The sequence below is a fragment of the Benincasa hispida genome, chromosome 1 (assembly GCF_009727055.1).
Source record: "Benincasa hispida cultivar B227 chromosome 1, ASM972705v1, whole genome shotgun sequence".
NCBI classification, from domain to species: Eukaryota; Viridiplantae; Streptophyta; class Magnoliopsida; order Cucurbitales; family Cucurbitaceae; genus Benincasa; species Benincasa hispida.
This window is the reverse complement of record NC_052349.1, coordinates 50,642,351-50,664,752: the sequence shown is the minus strand read 5'-3', so window position 1 is coordinate 50,664,752 and position 22,402 is coordinate 50,642,351. Positions and strand designations below refer to the sequence as shown.

At 36.8% G+C, this 22,402-nt stretch overlaps 1 protein-coding gene across 1 annotated transcript; it reads left to right on the top strand.

The window, feature by feature from the left end:
- The first annotated feature begins 16,503 nt into the window (after positions 1-16,503).
- On the top strand, positions 16,504-18,955 carry LOC120091843 (pentatricopeptide repeat-containing protein At5g39350). The gene has a single exon (XM_039049991.1). The coding sequence runs from the start codon at positions 16,797-16,799 to the stop codon at positions 18,822-18,824; it is 2,028 nt and encodes a 675-aa protein (XP_038905919.1). The 5' UTR covers positions 16,504-16,796; the 3' UTR covers positions 18,825-18,955.
- The last annotated feature ends 3,447 nt before the right edge of the window (positions 18,956-22,402 follow it).

The following is a 22,402-nucleotide window of genomic DNA, read 5'->3' as shown; positions in this document are numbered from 1 at the left end:
AGAACAACCTTTCCCCTATCTCTAAATCGGGTAGGCGTGAATTCCATCTTGCACCCTATGTCCCCAACTAACTACCTGGTCTTACCCATGAAATGGGAGGCTTATTAAGTCGGTGCTGTTGAGCCAACACTCACCTATGCGAATCTAAAGATAATCTCGAATAAACAATAGTTCATAGTTAGCTTAGGATTAAGATCGAGTTACCTAGGTCATCTAAGTGAAATAGTCAGTCGTATACAGTAAACAACATTATAAAGTAAGAGTGACTTATTTCTTTGTCCGATCTTATGCAAACTCATTGCATAGGATGCCACCACTCCTCATATCAATACATGAACGAATCTGGATCACTTCGTTTGTAGTATTTTTACAACAACTTGTAACAGCTACAGAGTAGGTTGCTTCCAATAGTGTTACAAGAATAAGGTACCCAACCTTAATCATGTACTATAAACCGTTTTGGCTATTTACTCGAACTTGATTCATGTCTATGTCTCTACATAAAGTTCAAGTATTTATTGTTGGGGTTGATGCCCTTAAGTCTCGTGTCCTATAGTTTGTAAATAGTTTGTTCGAATGCTTGTGATGTATAATATATGATATTTTACTTCACATCTTGATTTTTCTCAGTTGATTGATTTATTATCTTTGGTTATCTAGATGTAAATTAAGTATGTATCTGGTGACATACAAGTGGATCATGTCTTAAGTGATAACCAAAATGGTTTGTAGTATATGGATATAAAAGGGAAACCTTATCCTGGTAACGCTACGAATGCGGCCCGCTTTGTTGAATGGTCACAAGTGTTGTGACTTGTCATAGATGGTCTGATCCTGATCATTCGTCTAGAGGACATGCGAGCGGGGGCGTCCTATACAAAGAGTTTGTATAAGACCTGACCACGAAGTGTTAACTTCTCGTTATATAACACCGTTCAGGATAGAGACTTCACTTCACTAGGATAACCATAGGTAACATGACCTCAATCTTGAGTGAGTTGGGAACTCCTGCCATTGAGGGCGGTCCTTTGATTTGCATGGGTGCGAGTGGCCAGGTCACCGACTTAAACCTACCACTTTGGGGATTCGTCTAATTTGGGAGCTGAGAACCCAACTACACAAGATGGAATTCACTCCTTCCCCGAAGTAGGAGCAATAGATAGATAGCTTCCTTAAGGACTGATTCTAGGGCTTGAACGATGTGGCCCACACACCTTCTCTTGACCTGAGAAGTGTTCACACATAGTTAGACTATGTGGTATTATTCATTAAAGGGATCAGTGGCACTGAGATGTAACTATAGGGGCAAAATGGTAAATTGGTCTAGCTGTACATACGAGCATCTGTGAAGGGTTATCGTACTCATGATTGGTTATATCCGATGGACACAGAAATATATCTGGTAAGAAGAGTTAGCTATTGGTCTCTAGTGGAATACTTGGCAGTTAACGGATGGTGGATCTCGTGGCTAAAGAGTTTACTCAGTTATTCACGTACCGTTGGAGCTTTAAGCCATAGGTCCATAAGGTCCCTTTGGTAGCTTGGATAAAGTTGAGAATAAGTTTTTGGGTCAGTTTGAAATATTCAAATTGACAAGAGGGAGTTCAATTATATATGATATAATTGAACTCGTTAATTATATATTATATGATTGAACTCGTTAATTATATATTATATGATTGATTAAATGTATGAGATACATTATTTTGGAGGAAATTGGATATAAAGATGATTTATATCAAGTAGAGTAGAAATTACTATAGTAGATATATGATATCAAACTATAGGTTAAGAATATAATATGATTATATTCATTATTTAATTAAATAGGTGGTTATGAGATAATTGGCCGAGAATTTCTCCGGAATCGTTTGAAAGTGGGAAGATCGAATTCGATTCTTGTAACTGAAGAATAAAATGATTTTTTTTTTTCATTTTGTAAAAGATGCAAGAAAATTTGCTCACGGTGTGAAAACTTTACAATCGCTTTGTGTCGAGTGCCTATACGATAGTGCCCATCGTCATAAACAATCGCACACTTGCGCACTAAACTATCGCTCGCGATTTCTAAACGATTGCTTACCTTTTCTAAAAGATCGCTTAGTGCGCCGAGCAGACCTAAGCAATTGTTTACTATTGGCTAGACGATCGCTTAGCAAAAGCTACACGAACGTGTACCTTTTCCTAAATGACAAGCACCCGACTATATGATAGTCATCTACTATCTCCCACTTACTTGTTCGTACTACAAGATCGTTTCTTCCTCCTCCCTCTACCAATTCCATCAAAGTTCATCCTTTGGATTCTCACTCCAAGAATACCGAGGGCTTCGAGTGGTGGTATCGTCCCCGGTTGCTGTTGGTTCATGCGCTGCCGATCGTGTAGGCAACTGTTTGCTGGGTGATAAGAAGCATAGAGGAGTTCGCTTCCACTGGACTGAGTTCGAGTGAAGATTGTCTTGAACTGGTACATTACTCAGTCTTTTGTATTTTAATTGTTCAAGCATGCCTATTATTAGTGTTACAATGCATATCTGTTTGTTAGAATGTATGTGCGGTAATTCTGTCACAATGAAATTGGAAAGATCCGCATCCGCTCATGAATACTCTTGATTAAGAGTTCCTTCAATTGGTATCAGAGCCAGGTTGTTGATATTCCAATTTCATTGATGCAAAGAATTGCATATGCATTCACGGTGGGTGCAACATATCTACTCTCTGTTTAATTCCTAAATTGTTTGTGGATGTTCGTATTAATGGAGTTTTATAGGATGAAACCTCGGTTTGATTAATTCTTTTGCATTTTCGGTTAATTGTAAAGGCCCCTACATTTTTGGGCATAATTAATTGTTATCGAGTCTGTAATTCAAAGTTAGTTTGAGTCTTGACTCATTCGTGAAGAAGTTCAAAGCAAGAGTTTCTGTTCTTCAAGGAAGAAGATGATCAAGGGTTGATCAGGTCATGTAGATGATGGGGTAAGCGATCGTTGAGTATCAGATGCTCGGGTATCAATTAACGTGCGCGTGCACTAGATGATCGTTTAGCTTAGCAAGTTTCATTGCTTAGTAACTGACTAAATGATCGGGGAGTATCGCATGGTAAATCGTTTACCTTTTGCCGCGATTGCCTCGACGATCAGGCTTCGTAGCCTCGTTGTCGTCTAATCGATCGTTTAGCTTTTTCGTGCTATCGTCTAGTGTGCGCTAAGCGATCGTTTACCTGCGGCGTTTACTAAACAATATAGCTTTTCCTCGCAGTTCAAGACCCGGTTCACATTTGAACCGATTTTCTCGATGAAAAATGTAATAGATAGAATTATTTCATTCCGGTTTTGTAAAGGTTCATCCCGGTCCATTAATCTTTGGTTTATTACATGAGATGTATGGTTATTTATATGTCATATGGTATACACATATAGTAAATCCCACCTTTGGTTATGCATTGGTCATGTATCATCTCTTTATTGTAAATGTTATAATTTAGAGAAGTGTGATTTAATTATGTAAGCGCATGCTCATGCATCATATAATATAAGAGTTATATTTATGCATGCATAAAAAGCATTGACTTGCATCATCTTTATATTATAATTGTTATAGTACAAGGGTGTATGAAAAGCATGTTTGCTTGGTTATTACGTGTATATAAAAGTTATGTATAGTAATGACCGGTCATTGCATGAAGCATGACACATAGGTTTCTTCATAAGCGTTATAAACACCTAGTTAAGTGCAATGTGTTTTAGTTGTTTCTTTTTAAAGGCTAAAGAGAAATTAGAACTAAAAGCAATAAGAAAGACATGCATGCTCACTTAGGTTTAATTCATGGTTTTAAAATGTTTAAAACTTGGATGACATAGACCTAAGATCACGGTTTCTAATATGATTAGTAACCGCTTAGGCTTTAATCTTTTAATCAGTTTAATAGGATTAAATTGACTAATAAAAGATTAAAAGTGTAGCAAATCTATCTATAAGGGACCTTTTTGTCTAAGGTGGGTTCTGCTAGGCTGGGGTATTTAAGTTGACAGAAACTAACACCCCTACCTGGGAACCTACCTGGAAAGATGAATTAGATAGATTTGATGCATGCATACAAGTTAAGAACAATCCATTAAAGTGTTTAAATGTGACTACTTGAACTTGTTCATATTTCATAGACAAAAGTTGTTTATGAGCGGACTTAAAAAGATGACTTAGACTAAAATCAGTAGCCGAATTGTCTAGGTCAATGAACCCCTAGGTAGAACATTCAGTAGGACGTACTTGAGGCATATGATGCTTCATTAAAATCTTTCACGTATGTCCTATATAGTCCACACCGTGAGTTCTACCCTCGGCCTCGTGGCACCCTGGGAATGTCCCTCTAAAAGATGGTGTTTAGGTAGGTCATTATCAAGGTGGATGGAGGGAGTGTTCGTAGTAAGTGGGAGTGGAAAGTGCGACAGCATATCCCACAGTCTCCCTCGTTGGATTGAATAAAGTTACTGCGCATCGCCTCGAGGCACCCTAGGAGTGTCCCCCTATAGGATGGAGGTTTTGCGCATTTCTTTATTTGATCTCTTGTAAGAGAATAAAGTTACTTAGTCTCTTGTCCTAATCTGCTTCTTCCCTAAGGTAGGTTCATTAGGGTGAGACTCTGGCACCGAAAGCAAGGGGTCACACTTATGCGGAATTGTTAAAGGTTAACAGTTCTTGACCAAATAAATGGTGGTTGTTAGGATCAATTCCAAGAGTTGGTTTTGCCTAGTGGTTGAGAAGGTCTCATCCCAATGAAGGGGCATCTGATCACCCCACGGGTGACGTTTGTCCTGCCTCGCTGGGGCATCATTGCGAAATAGAAGTCTAACACTTAGGGTACTTGAAACTATTTTGCAAAATTAATTGGTTAAAATGTGGTTTAGCAAAATTTAATAAAAGTTTTGTTCGTTTTTCAGCAACAAGTTTTAAAAATGGCCACATCCACTTTAGCTTTGCTTAGTGTCGAGAAATTAACTGGTGATAATTTTTCGACATAGAAACACATAATCACGACGATACTAATCATCGAGAATCACATGTTTGCTCTTACGAAGGCCTGTCCTCCTATTCCAGCTTCAAATGCCGCTCGAAATGTTTGGGAGGCATACGAGCGATGGACACGGGCAAATGAGAAGGCCCGAGCCTATATCTTGGCAAGTCTTAATGACGTCTTAGCCAAGAAGCATGAGCCCATAGTCTCAGCGCGTGAGATCATGGAGTCCCTGTGGGGGATGTTTGTATCCTGTCTCTTATACACATCTAGATGTGTATAAGAGACAGGGACAAGGGTGAATGAGAAGGCCCGAGCCTATATCTTGGCAAGTCTTAATGACGTCTTAGCCAAGAAGCATGAGCCCATAGTCTCAGCGTGTGAGATCATGGAGTCCCTGTGGGGGATGTTTGAACAACCATCTGAACAGCTCAAGCACGAGGCCCTAAAGTATATATTCAACTCCAAAATGGAAGAAAACACCTCTGTTCGTGAACATGTGCTTAACATGATGGTCCACTTCAATGTGGCGGAGTTGAATGGGTCTACTATCGATGAGGGTAGCCAGGTTAGCATAATCCTGCATTCTTTATCAGAGAGCTTCCTGCACTTTGTTAGTAATGTGATTCTTAACAAAGTGAAATACACCCTTACGACTCTCCTCAACGAGTTGCAGACCTACCAATCTTTACTGAAAAGTAAGGAAGGAAGAAGGTTGAGGAAAATATTGCTTCATTTTCCAGGACATTCCATAGAGGTTCGACCTCAAGAACGAAGTCTACACTTTCTATTTCTAACTCTGCAAAGGGGAAGAAAAAGAAAGGTGGTAAGGGAAAAGAGAAGGCGCCTGCTAATCTGCCACCTGTCGCCCCAAGAAGGCGTCCGCCGCCAGTTGAAAAGGGAAAATGTTTCCACTACAACCAGGATGGACACTAGAAAAGGAACTGTCCTCGCTGGCTGAAGGAAAGGAAGGCCGCCAAGGCAGATAAAGGTAAATATGATTTACTTGTACTTGAAACTTGTTTAGTAGATAATGATGATTCTGCTTAGATAATAGATTCGGGCGCCACTAATCACGTTTGTTCTTCTTTTTAGGGGATTAGATCCTGGCGACAACTGAAGGTTGGTGAGATGACGATGGGAGTAGGCAGCGGGCACGTGTCTCAGCTGTGGCAGTGGGAGGGATCTAGTTATCTTTACATAATAGGTTTCTTGTTTTAAATGATGTATATATTTTTCCTGAACTTAAGAGGAACCTTATTTCTGTAAAGTGCTTGTTGCAATGTAAATACACTATTTCATTTAATGTGGATAAAACATTTATTCATAAAGATGTTGTTAATATTTGTACAGCGTATCTGGAAAGTAACTGATATGTGTTAAGACTGTTAGCCATAAATTCCCTCCATAACAAAGAGTTGTTTAAAACAGTCGTAACTCAATCTAAACGTCAACAAATTTTTGCAAAAGAAAATGCCCAACTTTGGCACATTCGATTAGGGCACATGAATCTCAATAGGATTGAGAGATTGGTGAAGAATGGACTTCTAAGTGAGTTAGAAGAAATTATTTACCGGCATGCGAATCTTGCCTTAAGGGTAAGATGACTAAAAGACCTTTTACTGGAAAAGGTTATCAAGCCAAAGAGCCTCTTAAGTTAGTACATTTTGACCTTTGTGGTCCTATGAATGTGCGAGATTGAGGTGGCTATGAGTATTTTATCAGTTTTACTGATGATTACTCTAGGTATTGGTATGTTTATCTTATGCAATGGAAGTCTGAATCCTTTGAAAAGTTCAAAGAGTTCAAGGCTGAAGTTGAAAACGCTTTGGATAGACGGATAAAACACTTCGATCGGATCGATGTGGAGAGTTTTTGGACTCGGCATTCCAGGACTATTTGATAGAACATGGAATCATTTTCCAACTCTCAATGCCGGATACACCTCCGTAGAATGGTGTAGAGGAGTGGAAAAATAGAACCTTGTTGCATATGTTTCATTCGATGATAAGTGCTTCCTTACTGGACTTATTTTGGGGTTTCACAATGGAGACTGCGGTATACATACTCAACTGTGTTCCTTCCAAGAGTATTGTGAAAACACTTCTAGAGTTGTGGAACGGGCGTAAAGCTAGTATACGTCACTTCTGCATTTGGGGTTGCCCTACACATGTGTTTGAGGAAAATCCCAAGTGGAACCACGGTTGAGATTATGCCTCTTTATAGGCTACCCCAAAGGTACACGAGGGGGTTATTTTTATGATCCGTCAGAAAATAGGGTGTTTGTTTCCACGAATGCTACTTTCCTGGAGGAGGATCATATTAGGGAGCACAGTTCACGAAGTTAAGTCGTGTTGTGTGAGCTTTTCAATGAAACTACTGAAACTTCAACAAGAGTTGTTGAAGAGCCTCCTTCATCAGCAAGAGTTGTTGAACGTAGTTCATCTAGTAGGTTGGTTCCACTTCAAGAGTTGAGGGAACCTCGACGCAGTGGGATGGTTGCGAACCCACCCGTTCGTTATCTGGGTTTCATGGAAATCCTTACTATGGTAGCAGATGGGGACGTTGAGGATCCGTTGTCTTATCAGAAGGCAATGAAGGATGTAGACTGGGATGAATGGGTCAAGGCCATAGATCTCGAGATGGAGTTGATGTACTTCAACTCAGTATGGGATCTTGTAGATCAGCTTGATGGGGTAAGACCTATAGGTTGTAAATGGATCTACAAGCACAAATGGGGTGCTAATGGGAAGGTGCAGACCTTCAAGGCTCGACTTATGGAAAAGGGTTATACCCAGGTAGAGGGAGTCGACTATGAGGAGACTTTCTCGCCAGTTGCCATGTTAAAGTCGATCTGCATCCTCCTGTCCATTGCAATTTATTATAATTATGAGATCTGGAAAATGGACGTCAAGACGACCTTTCTGAATGGAAATCTGAGGAGATCATTTACATGGTGCAACCCGAGGGATTCATAGCCAAAGGTCAAGAGTAAAAGGTTTTCAAGCTGAATCGGTCCATTTATGGGCTGAAACAAGCGTCTAGATATTGGAACATACGATTTGATACTGCATTCAAGTCGTATGGCTTTGACCAAAACATTGATGAACCTTGTGTCTACAAGAAGATCATCAACGCTTCAGTAGTATTCTTAGTGTTGTATGTAGACGATACATTACTCATTGGGAATGATGTATGTCTACTGACTGCAGTTAAGAACTGGCTAGCGACCCAATTCTAAATGAAAGATTTGGGAGAGGCTCAGTTTGTTCTGGGTATACAAATCTTTCGGGATCATAAGAATAAAGTCCTAGCACTGTCTCAGTCATCGTACATTGACAAAATGTTGCTCAAGTACTCGATGCAGAACTCCAAGAGGGGCCTACTGCCATTCAGGCATGGAGTCACTTTGTCTAAGGACATGTATCCTAAGTGTTGGGACTGGTATCCTAATTCTCCCGGAGTCTCCTTGTTTTGTAAAGATACACATTGTTTGATGAATAAAATAATTGTTATTTAATTATGGCATTTACTCATATCCAATAAACAAAGCTCATTGGTTATCTTATGTGAACTAAAGCATGTATATGTGATATACAAGTGGATCATGCCTTAAGTGATAACTGATAACTTAAATAGGTCTGTAGTATAAGGATTAAGGTGAGGATACCTGATCCTGGTGACACTACGGATACGACCCACTCTGTAAAGGTTTGTAAGTATTATAAACTACTATAGATGGTAGATCCTAACCATTCATATGGAGACGTGCGAGCAGGGGTGTCCTATTACAAAGAGTTTGTATAATACCTGGACCACGAGATGATAGACTCTATATATAACACCGTTGATACTAAACACTTACATCTCACTTAAACGACCATAGGTGACACGACCTCAATCCTTAGTGTTTTGGGAACTCCTGCCTTTGAGTGCGCTTCTTTGATTAGTATGGGTGAGAGTGGCCAGATTGCCAACTCAACATGCTTACCTTTTTAGGGGCTTGTCTGATCTGGGAGCTGGGAACTCAATCCACAAGATGGAATTCACTTCTTTTCCAAAGCAGGGATAAGTAGAGAGATTACTCCCTTAAGGGCTGATTCTGGGGCTTGAACATAGTGCCCACAACTTCTCTTTGGAAGAGAGGACTCAGTCATAGTAGGACTATGACTTATGTTCATTAGAGGGATCAGTGGTACTTAAGAAGTTAGATGTAACTACAGGGGCATAACGGTTATTGACCCAGCTGTACTTACAAGCAATCTAAGAAGGGTTGTCACACTGCTGATTGGTTAAGATGGACATATAATATATCTGTGGTAAGGAGAGTTCAACTGTCGGTCTTTAGTGGAGTGCCTAGCAGTTAACAGATGGTGGATTCCATGACTAAAGAGTTTAGTCAGTTATTCACGTACCGTTGGAGCTTCGAGTTACAAGTCCATAAGGTCCCCTTGGTAGCTCAATGGATTCAGTTGAAGGATCAGTTTCTTGTGTTGATTTCAAATGTTCAAATGACAAGAGGTATTTTTGATTATATATGATATAATCAGTATGATGTATGAGATGAAGAAACTCTTAACGAAGAGTATCTATGAGCGCGTTCGGATCTTTTCGATTACATGTGACCAAAATACAACAAATACATTCCAACAGATAGTTATGCAAATAACAATAATTGACGGCATGCCTCGATAAATAAAATACAAGGGAAAAAGTTCTCATACCAGTTGAAGACTTCTCTCAAAACGCCGAACTCAAAAGTACGAGAGAAACCTCTACGCGAACTCTATCGCCCAGCAAATCAGTCAGTTACGACAGCACGATCATCTACACGAACGACAACAACTCGAACAAGCATGAACAAGTAAACAGCGGGGACGACAACCACTAGTTGGAGCCCTTGGTATTCTTGGAGTGAGAATCCAAAGTGTAGTCTTAGGTGAATTTGGTAAAGGTAGGAGAAAAGACAGATCGTGTAGACGATAAGCAAGTGGAAGAGAAAGAGCTATCGTATAGCAGGGATGCTTATCGTTTAGATGAAGCTACACGATCGTCTAGGTTTTACTAAACAATTGTTTTAATAGAAGGTAGACAATCATTTAGAAAACATGGCATGCTATGCGATCATTTAGAAAAGCTAAGCGATCGTTTAGGAAAGACGTGCGATCGTTTAGACGGTAGTGTGCGATTGTTTAGACGATGAGATACTATCGTATAAACTCTCAAGCTAGGCGATCATTTACGTTTCGACACAGATTGTGAATTTTCAACCTTTTGCCAAATGAAAATATTTTTTCATTTTATTCATCGATTACCATTACTGAATGCGGCTGCTCCCACTAACGCACGATCGAGGAGAATAATACGGCCAATTATCTCATAAGTTAACCAATTTAACAATTAATGAATATAATCATATTCTATTTTTACCCTATAGTTTGATATCACATATCTACTATAGTAATTTCTCATCCACTTGATATAAATCATATTTATGTTTAATTTCCTTAAAATAATGTATCTTATACATTTAGCCAATTATATCATATATAATTAACCAGTTCAATTATATCAATATACCGAATGTCCTCTTGTCAATTGAACATTTCAAACTGACCCAATAACTGGTTCTCGACATTTATCCAAGCTACCCAGGGGATCTAATGGACCTGTGGCTCGAAGCTCCAACGGTACGTGAATAGCTGACTAAACTCTCTAGCCACGAAATCCACCATCCGTTAACTACCAGACAATCCACTAAAGACCAACAGTTGAACTCTTCTTACCACAGATATATTTCTGTGTCCATCGTAACCAATCATGAGTACAATGACCCTTCACAGATGCTCATAAGTACAGTTGGGCCAATTTACTGTTTTGCCCTTGTAGTTACATCTCACTCCTTAAGTGCCACTGATTCCTCTAATGAATAATACAACATACTCCAACTATGTGTGAACACCTCCAGGCCAAGAGAAGTTGTGTGGAGCCAGAATCAACCCTTAAGAGAGCTATCTATCTACTTGCCCCTGCTTTGGGGAAGGAATGACCATTCCACAAAGCAGGCCGCATCCATAGCGTTACCAGGATAAGGTTTTCCTCCTATATCCATATACTACAAACCATTTTGGTTATCACTTAAGGCATGATCCACTTGTATGTCACCACATACATGCTTGAGTTACATATAGATAACCAGTGATTTTATGTTTATTGGTTTGTGGTAAAGCAAATAAAACACACAATTGAGCAAAATCAAAATGTGAAGTAAATATTATATATTATACAACACAAGCGTTTGTACAAACTATTTACAAATTACAGGACACAAGACTTTAGGGCATCAACCCCAATAATGATACATCTAGTGGAGGATTAATGTAAATGAGATTTACATTAAGTACCATGGAATAGAAAAAGAACTATGGTTTATGTTTCATGAGATGAAATATTAAAACTCTAGTTTATAAATATAGTATGATAAGTTGGTTATCATTTATATTTATAATAATATTAATTACTAGATAATTAAATCTTTTTCTCTAATAACCAATTGAGTGTGAGGTTATTGGTGGTTCATGGTAACTGTGAGATAACAGGAAAATTGTTTTCCTAATTTTAGTAAGTTTTGTAATAAGTTTTGGAAAAGTGTTTTTGACATTTCTCTCTCAGAAAAAGAATCTCACCGAGCTTGTCAAGTAAATACGGATTTACTAAATGATAGCTTAACAAAAGGTAGACGATCGTGTAGTTTTTGTAGGCGACAAATATTATGCTAAATGATCGCTTAGCTTTTGCTAAACGATTGGGCATCGACCTATATGATAGGTTTCAACCATCTCCCACTTGCCCAATCGTGTACACGGTTGTTGTTTTCTCCATCTTCTACCTTAATCCAAGTCCACACAGAGCCCACCTTCTAGATTCTCACACCAAGAATACCAAGGTAACCTTTTTGGTGGTGTCATACTCAACTCGACGCCGTCGAGGTTCTGTGGAGCTTGTTCATGTTGTTGAGATGTTCGTGACCGAGGTGATCGCTGAGATCGGGTGCATGGTGTTCGTGCTGCAGAGCGATCGTGTTGTTTGAGCATTCGAGGTTACTGCATTCGAGCGTTCATGAGCAAGAAGCATGGAGACGAGTCTACAAATATTCATAGCATTTTCCTTGTTCATTTGTAGTTATCATGTTGTAATTTCTGTAATGAATGCATAACCATTTTGTTTCTGTGTACGATTGTAATTTGTAATATTCATACATGACTATAATTTGGAATGATCTATTCCGTTGCTCATGGAAATCCTCAGTTAAATTACTATAGTAGATATATGATATCAAACTATAGGTTAAGAATATAATATTATTATATTCATTATTTAATTAATTAGGCGGTTATGAGATAATTGGCTGAAAATTTCTCCGAAATTGTGCGAAAGTAGGAAGATCTAATTTGATTAGTGTAACTGAAGAATAAAATGAAAATTGTTTTCATTTTGTAAAAGACGCAAGAAAATTCGCTCACCATGTGAAAACGTTATGATCGCTTAGTGTTGAGAGCCTATACGATAGCGCTCATCGTCCTAAATGATCGCACACCCGCGCACTAAACGATCGCCCGCGATTTCTAAACGATCGCTTAGCGCGTCGTGCAGACCTAAACGATCGCTTACTATTTTTTAAACGATCGCTTAGCAAAACCTACACGACCGTGTACCTTTTCCTAAATGACAAGCACCCTACTATATGATAGTCATCTACTATCTCCCACTTGGTTGTTTGTACTACACAATCGTTTCTTTCTCCTCCCTCTACCAATTCCATCAAAGTCCACCCTTTGGATTCTCACTCCGAGAATACCGAGGGCTTTGAGTGGTGGTGTTGTCCTCGGTTGTTGTTGGTTCGTGCGCTGCCATTCGTGTAGGCGACTGTTTGTTGGGCAATAAGGAGCGTAGAGGAGTTTGCTTCTGCTGGACTGAGTTCGAGTGAAGATTGTCCTTCAACTGGTACGTTTACTCAGTCTTTTGTATTTTAATTGTTCAAGCATGTCAATAATTAGTGTTACAATGATATCTGTTTGTTAGAATGTATGTGTGGTAATTCTGCCACAATGAAATCGAAAAGATCCACATTCGCTCATGGATACTCTTGATTAAAAGTTCCTTCATTTATATAATAGCCATGGATCTTAGTTTATTGGATTTAGACTTTATGAATGCAATTAATAGATTCAATATCTTTATTGAACAAATGTTAAATAACATCTATATTGATAATAGAATATGTTTATTTTTACAAAATGCGAGTTTTAGAACATAAAACCCAACAATTAATTATAGATGCTATCAGTAGTACCAGTTGATAACCCTAACTAAACTATCAACGAATGAATATCAAAATCTTTACAATAAATGAATTGCTATTGATATCCATCTAACAATATCAAGTTGTAGTATAGAAGGCATACTTATTACCTTGATACTATAGGAAAGAGAGATAAATCCATAAACAAACTTTAGGTAGGAAATAGAGATAGTAGACTTCAGTGATAAATCTATTAGTGATATCCTTCAACATTGTTATCAATGTATAAGACTATCACTTATGTTGCTATCATGTTTTTCCAGTTTGCATGCAATATACTAAATACCAGAAAGCCTAGAATGGCATACTGTCAACAATTGGCAAGAACAACATACATAAAAAAACATAGTTATGATTAATTGCAAACTAAATTAGCATCAAAATGGTACAAAGAACATCCCATAATCAACTTTTGCCCAGAAAGAAAAGCCATCACAAGGATCAAAATGTGGAATAAAATTTGTGAAACACTCAATATATGAAAATAATCACCTAATATTAACCAAATAAAACAAAGCGAGAGGATGTATTTGTTGGGTGTTATGTCCTAAAACTTGTGGTTTGTAAACAATAAAACTTATTCTGAAAATTCAATAAGTTGTTATTGAATATATGAATTGCTTATTTCGTTTTAGAAATAAATCCAATAAACTAAAAGATCCATGACTATTACATGAGTACTTGAACTTTATGTGGAGACATAAACGTGGATCAGGTTCAAGTAAATAGTCAAAATGATCTATAGTATATGAATGAGGTTGGGTGCCTTATTCTGGTAACACTATTGGATGTGACCCACTCTGTAGTTGTTACAAGGAGTTGTAAAGTGCTACAGACGATGTGATCCTAATTCGTACATGTTATGACATGAGGAGTGGGGGCATCCTATGCAATGAGTTTGTACACGATCGGACCATGAAATCAATCACTCTTACTTTATAACGTTATTTACTGTTTAAGACTAACTATTTCAAAGCGATGACCTAGGTAACTTAACCATAATCCTAAGCTAACTATGAACTCCTTTTTATTCAGGATTATTCTTGGATTTGCATAGGTGAGAGTTGGCTCAACAACGTCGGCTCAATAAACCTCTATTTCAAGGGTAAGACTGGGTAGATAGCTGGGGACATAGGGTGCAAGATGAAATTCACTCCTACCCGCTTTCAGTGATAGTAGAGAGATTGTTCCATTAAGTGCTGACTTCGGGTCTTGAGCAAGGGGCCTCACCCTCTTATTGGCCCGAGAGGGACTCAGTTTGTTGATTGGATCACAAACCAATTGTTTATTAGAGAACAAACATTTGACCCAACTGTTATTATGAACAACATGTGAAGGATTAACTTACTAATCATGATTATATCGAGTGGACATAATATATCTACAGTGAAGGGAGTGCAACTATGGACTTTAGTGGAATGGCCCATTAGTTAATGAATGGGGGTTAATTCGGTATAAGGAGTTTAACCAATTAATCTCAGATCGTTGGATCTCATGATCTGCAGGTCCACGAGGTCCCCTACTAGCTCGTAAATGGATTAGCCTTAGAGTAGCGTGATAAGTTAATTTGAAATGTTTAAATTAGAATTAAGGGAATTAGTAATTATATGAGTTATAATTACATGTTTAATTTTGAAATTAAACGGTATTGGAGAATTATTAATATTTAAATATGATTTAAATTTTGAATTCATGAATAAAGATTCATGACGGTGGAATTTGTGTAAAATTAATATAATATTTGATATTAAATTAATTAGAATTAATTAAAATTTTTAATTAATTAATTTTATTAGAAAATTAATTTGTAAAATTAATAAAATTTTTAATTTTGAAACTAAATTTATTTTAGAAATCAATTGATAAAACACAAATTGAAAAAGATTGGAAAATGAAAAGTGGGAGACTTCCTCTTTCGTCAACAAGGGGCTCACTCAAAATCCACCTTATTCTTGCTTCAATCTTCCAAGCATTATGTGTTCTTCATGCAACCTTCTTCTTTCCATGAATGTCTTGCAATAAATAGAGAATATTGAAGTGGAATTCGATGATCATGCAAATTGTTTGTACTTGTTGAAGTTTTATTGAGAAACTCAAGAAGTTGAAGAAGGTGTTCTTCAAGTATCTACAGTGAGCTTCTTCTCCAAATTCCTTCTATTCAAGCTTATTTTGAATTCCATAACTCAATCTAAGGCTCCAAGAGAATAGTAAGGACGACCTTAAGGTGGTTCACAAGAAGATTTGTAACTAAATTCGTGATTCATTAGGTTCTACAAAGGTATAACTTGAAACCCTTTTATTATTATATGAGCATACTTTATCTACCGCCAAAATTAATGAATTAGAATGCTTATTGATCTTTGTTACTTCCGCTGCATGCTAATATACTCCTACAATTGGTATCAGAGCATCACTTAAGCATTCAATTTGGTTTAATTTTGGTGTGGTAGGTATTTTTTCATGAGATATATGAAAATGGTGCACTTATATGGTTTTCTGAGTTTTGGCATTTAATTTCTCTTTGATCTCTTGATTAAATTTGTAATTGGCTCTTGTTTGATGAGCTTATATGTGTGCTCAAGAGTCTGTAATTTATTTGGAGTCATTAGTGTTAAAATTAAGTTATAATTGAAGAAAGAAGTGAAGAAGGTCGAGCAGTAGGAACCGGTTTTTCAGCATTTGCTCAAAACTCAAAAGGTACACTACTCACGCTGATTTTAGGATTTTGAAGAGAAATCGACAATAATCGATGATGGCCAAAGAATCGAAATCACTAGTACCAAAACTGATTTTGCCCTAAATCAGTGAGACAGATGATTTTGGAAGAAGAATCGAAGAAGAAGAGCCAAAGAAGAGGAGACGTACATTTTGAAATTTGGAGTGAAATCGAAAGGAAGAAGAACAGTCACATGGCTCCAAAGGACGACTATCAGTGATTGCATGGTTAGTCTTTGAAATAGTCGAACGGTTTCAAAGCAAGAAATAGGCTTCTCTTGAAAATGGGCCAAACGTGGATGTCCTTTTTAGTTTTTTTAGACATTTGGGCCTAAATTTGTAAATACCTTTTCCTTGTTCTATAAATTTTAATATTTATGGCTTGATGGCTACCTACGTAAACAATCCTTATTTTTAAATGTGCGTGACTTCTTCCAAAGTAAATTTTACAAAATAGATTGTTAGAATAAATGCATGGACAATTAAGGTTTGATTAATACGATTATGAAATGGGGAGAGTAAATTGTTCATCCAAATGACTATTTTTGAGGACGACAAAAAGTATGTTTTAATAGAAGATTGTCAAACTCCAACATAGCAAAGACAAAGCACGGCTCCAAAATCCACAGCGATCAACAGAAAATTTTCCAACAAGAGCGTGGTTGTTGCCTACGCATTTCCTCCATTAACGTTGTTCTTCAAATTGATGAATGAATGGACCATCGCAGGCACTGTCCAAATCAAAGTCCCTAATCGCCATTGTCCACCGCTTCGACTCACTGCTCCGCCACTATGCCGTCACTCGCTCTCTCAACAAAACCAAAATTCTTCATGCCCACACAATCACTTCTGGCATTCTCCACTCACCCAACTTCATCCATCTTCTATCAAACCTCGCTGTGTCTTATGCGTTTTGCGGGTGCGTCCCACTTGCACGCAAGCTGTTCGACGATTTGTCTGACCCAAGTTTGTTTTTAAGGAATGCTATAATTAAGATGTATGTGGATAAGGGCTTGCATTTTGATGCACTTATCGTGTTCCATTCAATGATTTGTTCGGGGAAGTGCTGGCCGGATAAGTATACGTTCCCATTGGTTATCAAAGCTTGTAGCGAGATGTCAATGCTTAAGGTTGGAGTTTTGATTCAAGGACGTGCTTTAGTATCTGGGTTTTCTTCAAACATGTTTGTGCAGAATTCCTTGCTAGCGATGTACATGAACTGCGGGAAAATGGAGCTAGCGAGACGGGTTTTCGATGTAATGCCAGAGCGGAGTGTGGTTTCTTGGAACACGATGATCAGTGGGTGGTTTCAAAATGGGCGGCCAGAGGAAGCTCTTGTGGTTTTTAACCGCATGGTGGATGCAAGAGTTGAACCTGATTCTGCCACAATGGTGTCTGTATTGCCATCTTGTGGTTACTTGAAGGATTTGGAGTTGGGAAGTAAGGTTCATAAACTAGTGGAAAAGAACCATTTACAAGAGAAGATTGAAGTAAGGAATGCACTTGTGGATATGTATTCGAGATGTGGTTGTATGGATGAGGCATCACAAGTTTTCGCAGAGACAAATGAGAAGGATGTTATTACTTGGACTTCTATGATTAATGGCTATATCATCAATGGCAATGCCAGGAGTGCATTGGCTCTTTGCCCGGCAATGCAGCTGGATGGAGTAGTGCCAAACTCAGTGACTTTAGCTTCTCTTCTCTCTGCCTGCTCGAGCTTGTGTTGTTTGAAGCAAGGAAAGAGCTTACATGCTTGGGTAATGAGGAAAAAACTCGACTCTGATGTACTTGTGGTTACTGCTCTGATAGACATGTACGCAAAATGTAATGCTGTGAGCTATAGCTTTCAAGTGTTTGCAAAGACATCTAAGAAGAGAACTGTCCCTTGGAATGCACTTCTCTCAGGGCTCATTCATAATGGACGTGCAAGAGAAGCAGTGGGACTCTTTAAAACTATGCTCATGGAAGAAGTGGAAGCAAACCAGGCTACTTTCAATAGTGTCATCCCAGCTTATGCCATTCTAGCAGATTTGAAGCAAGTGCTGAATTTACATTCTTACTTGGTGAGATCTGGCTTTATATCAAGAATTGAAGTTATCACTGGTTTGATAGATATATACTCAAAATGTGGAAGTTTAGACTATGCTCATAAGATTTTCGACGAAATTCCGAACAAAGATAAGGACATTATTGTGTGGAGTGTTGTGATAGCTGGCTATGGAATGCATGGGCATGGTGAGACTGCAGTATCACTTTTCAACCAGATGGTTCAATCCGGAGTGAAACCAAATGAGATCACTTTCACTTCTGTTTTACATGCTTGCAGCCACAGAGGCTTGGTAGATGATGGTTTGGCATTGTTCAAGTATATGATTGAAAACCATCCTTCGAGTCCTCGCCCCAATCACTACACTTGTGTTGTCGATCTTCTTGGCCGTGCAGGTCGATTGGATGAAGCATATGATTTGATCAAATCAATGCCATTCCAGCATAACCATTCTATTTGGGGGGCTCTGCTTGGTGCGTGCTCGATACACCAGAATGTCGAACTAGGAGAGGCGGCAGCAGAGCGACTTTTTGAGCTTGAACCAGAAAATACAGGAAACTATATATTACTTGCAAATATTTATGCTACGGTTGGAAGATGGAAAGATGCAGAGAAAGTGAGGCATACAATGAGTAAAATAGGCCTAAGAAAGATGCCTGCACAAAGTTCTGTTGGTGTAGCTGTGTAGGCAAATTTGACATTTGGATTTTTTTTCTCAACTTGTTGATAAAAAGTGTATGCATTCACAAGCAGCGGAGGCTCCAATAGGGAAATTTTTGAAAAGTTAAACGAAAGTTAATGACAACTTTTTGTTTTAGTATTCTGTTTTTAAAATTTATGTTTGTTTTCTTCTTAAATCAATAAATTTCATATTTGGTTTTCACATTTAAGAATGAAATTGTATCCTTAGTAAAATTTTAAAAACAAAAAACTAACCTTTTGAACTATTTTTTTTTTTTTTTAGTTTCAAAATTTTTTACTTGATTTTTTGAAAATATTGGTGGATAACAATATAAAGAAATCTATAGGTGAAAGTAGAATTTATGAGTTTAATTTTAAAAAATTTAAAACAAAAAGCTAAATAGGTATCAAATAGAACTTAAATGAGATACAAGCATGACTTAATTAGACTATAATATATTTTAGGTCAATTATTTTAAATTACAAAACAATTGAAAGTATTATTAAATATAGCAAAATGTTACTATCTATCAATGATAGACAATGATAGACATTTATCGGTGTCTTATTACTATATTTGAAAACATCCTTATTTTAGGATACTACAATATATTTTTTGTTTTTAAAATTTACGTTTGTTTTTTTTACTTAAATTAATAAATTTCATACTTTGAATTTCACATTTATGGAAGAAAGTGTATACTTGGTAAAAAAATTTAAAAAGAAAACAAGTTTTTGAAAACTTACCTTTTTTTTAGTTTTCAAAACTTTTGACTTGATTTTTTGAAAATATTGATGGAAAGTAGATAACAACGTAAAGAAATTTTGTAGGTGGAAATAGAGTTTATAAACTTAATTTTAAAAAATTTAAAACAAAAAACCAAATAGATACCAATTAGAACTTAAATGAGATACAAGTATGACTTAATTAGACTATAATATCTTCTAGAGTAATTGTTTTAGATGCCCTAGTTTATTGTTTTTTACTTTGTACTTGTAACATCCTCATTGTTCCATGTAATGTACATCTCACTAACTAAAGTTTTAGTTCAAGTGGGAGTTTGTTGAGTTTTATGTTCTAAAACTCGTAGATAGTGAATGTAATTAAATGTTCGTCATTAATAAATAGTTATTAATATTTTTCTCAATAAGTGTTATTGATATTTTATTTAATTTTGTCTTATTAACCCTAAGATACAGCCTAAAGGGTAAGGTTAGGTACCTTAACCTTACCCTGGCAACACTATAGATACAACCTACTTTGTATTTGATACAAACGAAGTTATCCAATGCGTTCGTGTAGGAGACACGTGAGTGGGGTATCCTGGACAATGAGTTTGCACAAGACCGGAACATGAAATAGTTAGGTTGACTAGTTAGGTTTCTATTTCAATAGGATGACCTAGGCAACTTAATCTTCCTCCTGATTATATTATGAACTTCTGTTCATGAAGGATTTTCCTTTGATTTGTATGGGTGAGAGTAGTCAATTCACTGACTCAATATGCCTACCATTTTGGGGATAAGATCGAGTGGGTACCTGGAAACATAATCATACAAGATGGATTTCACTTCTTCCTGACTTTAGGGTAAGTAGACAAGTGTTCCCTTAAAGTGGTGTCTCCGGGACTTGAACAAAGGGATCTATCCTCTCACTAGCCCGAGAGGGATTTCTGTTTAATGGTTGGACCATAAACAGGTTGTTCATTAGAGGAGCACTGGTACTTAAGGATGTAGAGATAACCCAAGGGTAAAACAATAATTTTACCCAACTAGTGTTACGAACACTCGTGAAAGACTAACTTCTTGTTATTGATCTATATCCATAGACACAGAAACATATCTATAGTGAGAAGAGTGCAGCTGTGGGTCTTTAGTAGAGTGTATCTACAATTAACGAATATTGTTTAATTTAGTTAATGAGTTTAGCCAATTAATTTCACATCATTGGAGCTTCTGATCTGCAGGTCTATTAGGTCCCCTTCCTAGCTTGTAAAGGATATTGAGGTAATTTGTCATTAAATTGAATTTGAAATGTTCAAATTCATAATTGGGAATTTTTTAATGTATGTTGATATATTTTAATATAAATTAGACTTTATTATTAATTTTGGATATGATTCAAAATTAATAAATGAGAGAACAAAATATTTGAAAAAAGTTCAAATATTAATTTAATATGAATAAGATTCATATTGAAAACTATAGGTTAAAAATAATGTGCATTGGATGCACATTAAAACTATAGATTAAATGAGAGAAATATATTTGAAAATGATTCAAATAAGAAATTTAAATTAAATATGTGATATTTAATTGGATGATTAATTAATTGGAGAATTAATTAATTATTTAGTTTAGTTTAATTTTGAATTTAATTAAATTGATTAAATCAAAACTATAGGTTAAAATTAATACATATTAGATGCGCGTTAAAACTATAGGTTATGTGAGAGGGAACCATTTAAATATGATTTAAATTGTTATTATTTTTATTTATTTAATTAAATTAAATAAAAAAATTTATTTAATCTTAATTAAATAATATAACTCCCCACGTAGGAGAGTTACTAGAGACGTGGGATCTTCACTTTCACTCTTTCTCTCCCATTCTCTCTGTATCAAAACAAAAGAAATAAAGAAAAAAAGCAGAGAAGATCAATTGATCGATAATCAAAATTCTTTGCGTTTTTTATCTTCCCTCTTCCTCCCATTTTCAAAAGGAAAAAAAAAAAAAAAAAAGAATCCCACATTTCTCATTTCCTAAATTTTCCTGCAAGGATAGGGAGGACTCCAAGTTGTGGTGCCAATCCCAATTCCCAATAGAGAAATTCTACTGTCAAAAGGTTTTCAAAAGGTTTGTATGGTAAGGTTTATTCCCCGATATAATTATGCTTTTTAATTGCATACTTAATCTATTTTTCTATTTTATTCCAATGGAAAATTGTTCTGTTTTAAATGCCAATTTTAAATACATTTGAGTTCTGTGTTTTGGCTTCCGTTGTGCCTTAGGGTTTTCATCCCTTCACTATAGATATAACCATTACCAGGAAGTCAACCTTTCACAAATTGCTCGTAATTACAGCTGGATTAAATGACTATTTTACCCCTATAACTACCTCTTACTCTTTAAGTCCCACCGATCCTCTAATGAACAACCTATTTATGGTCTTACCATTAATAAATCCCACTCAAGTTAATGAGAGGGAGGGACCCCATTATTCAAGTCTCGAAATTAGCACTTGAAGGAACAATTCATCTACTTATCCTAAAAACGGGAAGGAGCAAATTCCATCTTGTATAATTATGTTCCCAACTCTCTATTGAGACAAATTCCCAAAAGGTTAGGTTTATTGAGTTGATGACACGGGCCAATTTCGCCCATACAAGTCAAATGATTGCTCTTATAGACAAGAATTCATAACTCACTCAGGATTGTTAAATCTTTCTAGTCAATGGTGTTATAAAGAGAAATTAATCATTTCACAGTTCGATCTTATACAAACTCTTTGTATAGGATACCTTTAATCGCATGTCTCCACATGAGCAATTTGGATCACATTGTTTGCAATACTTATAACTCTT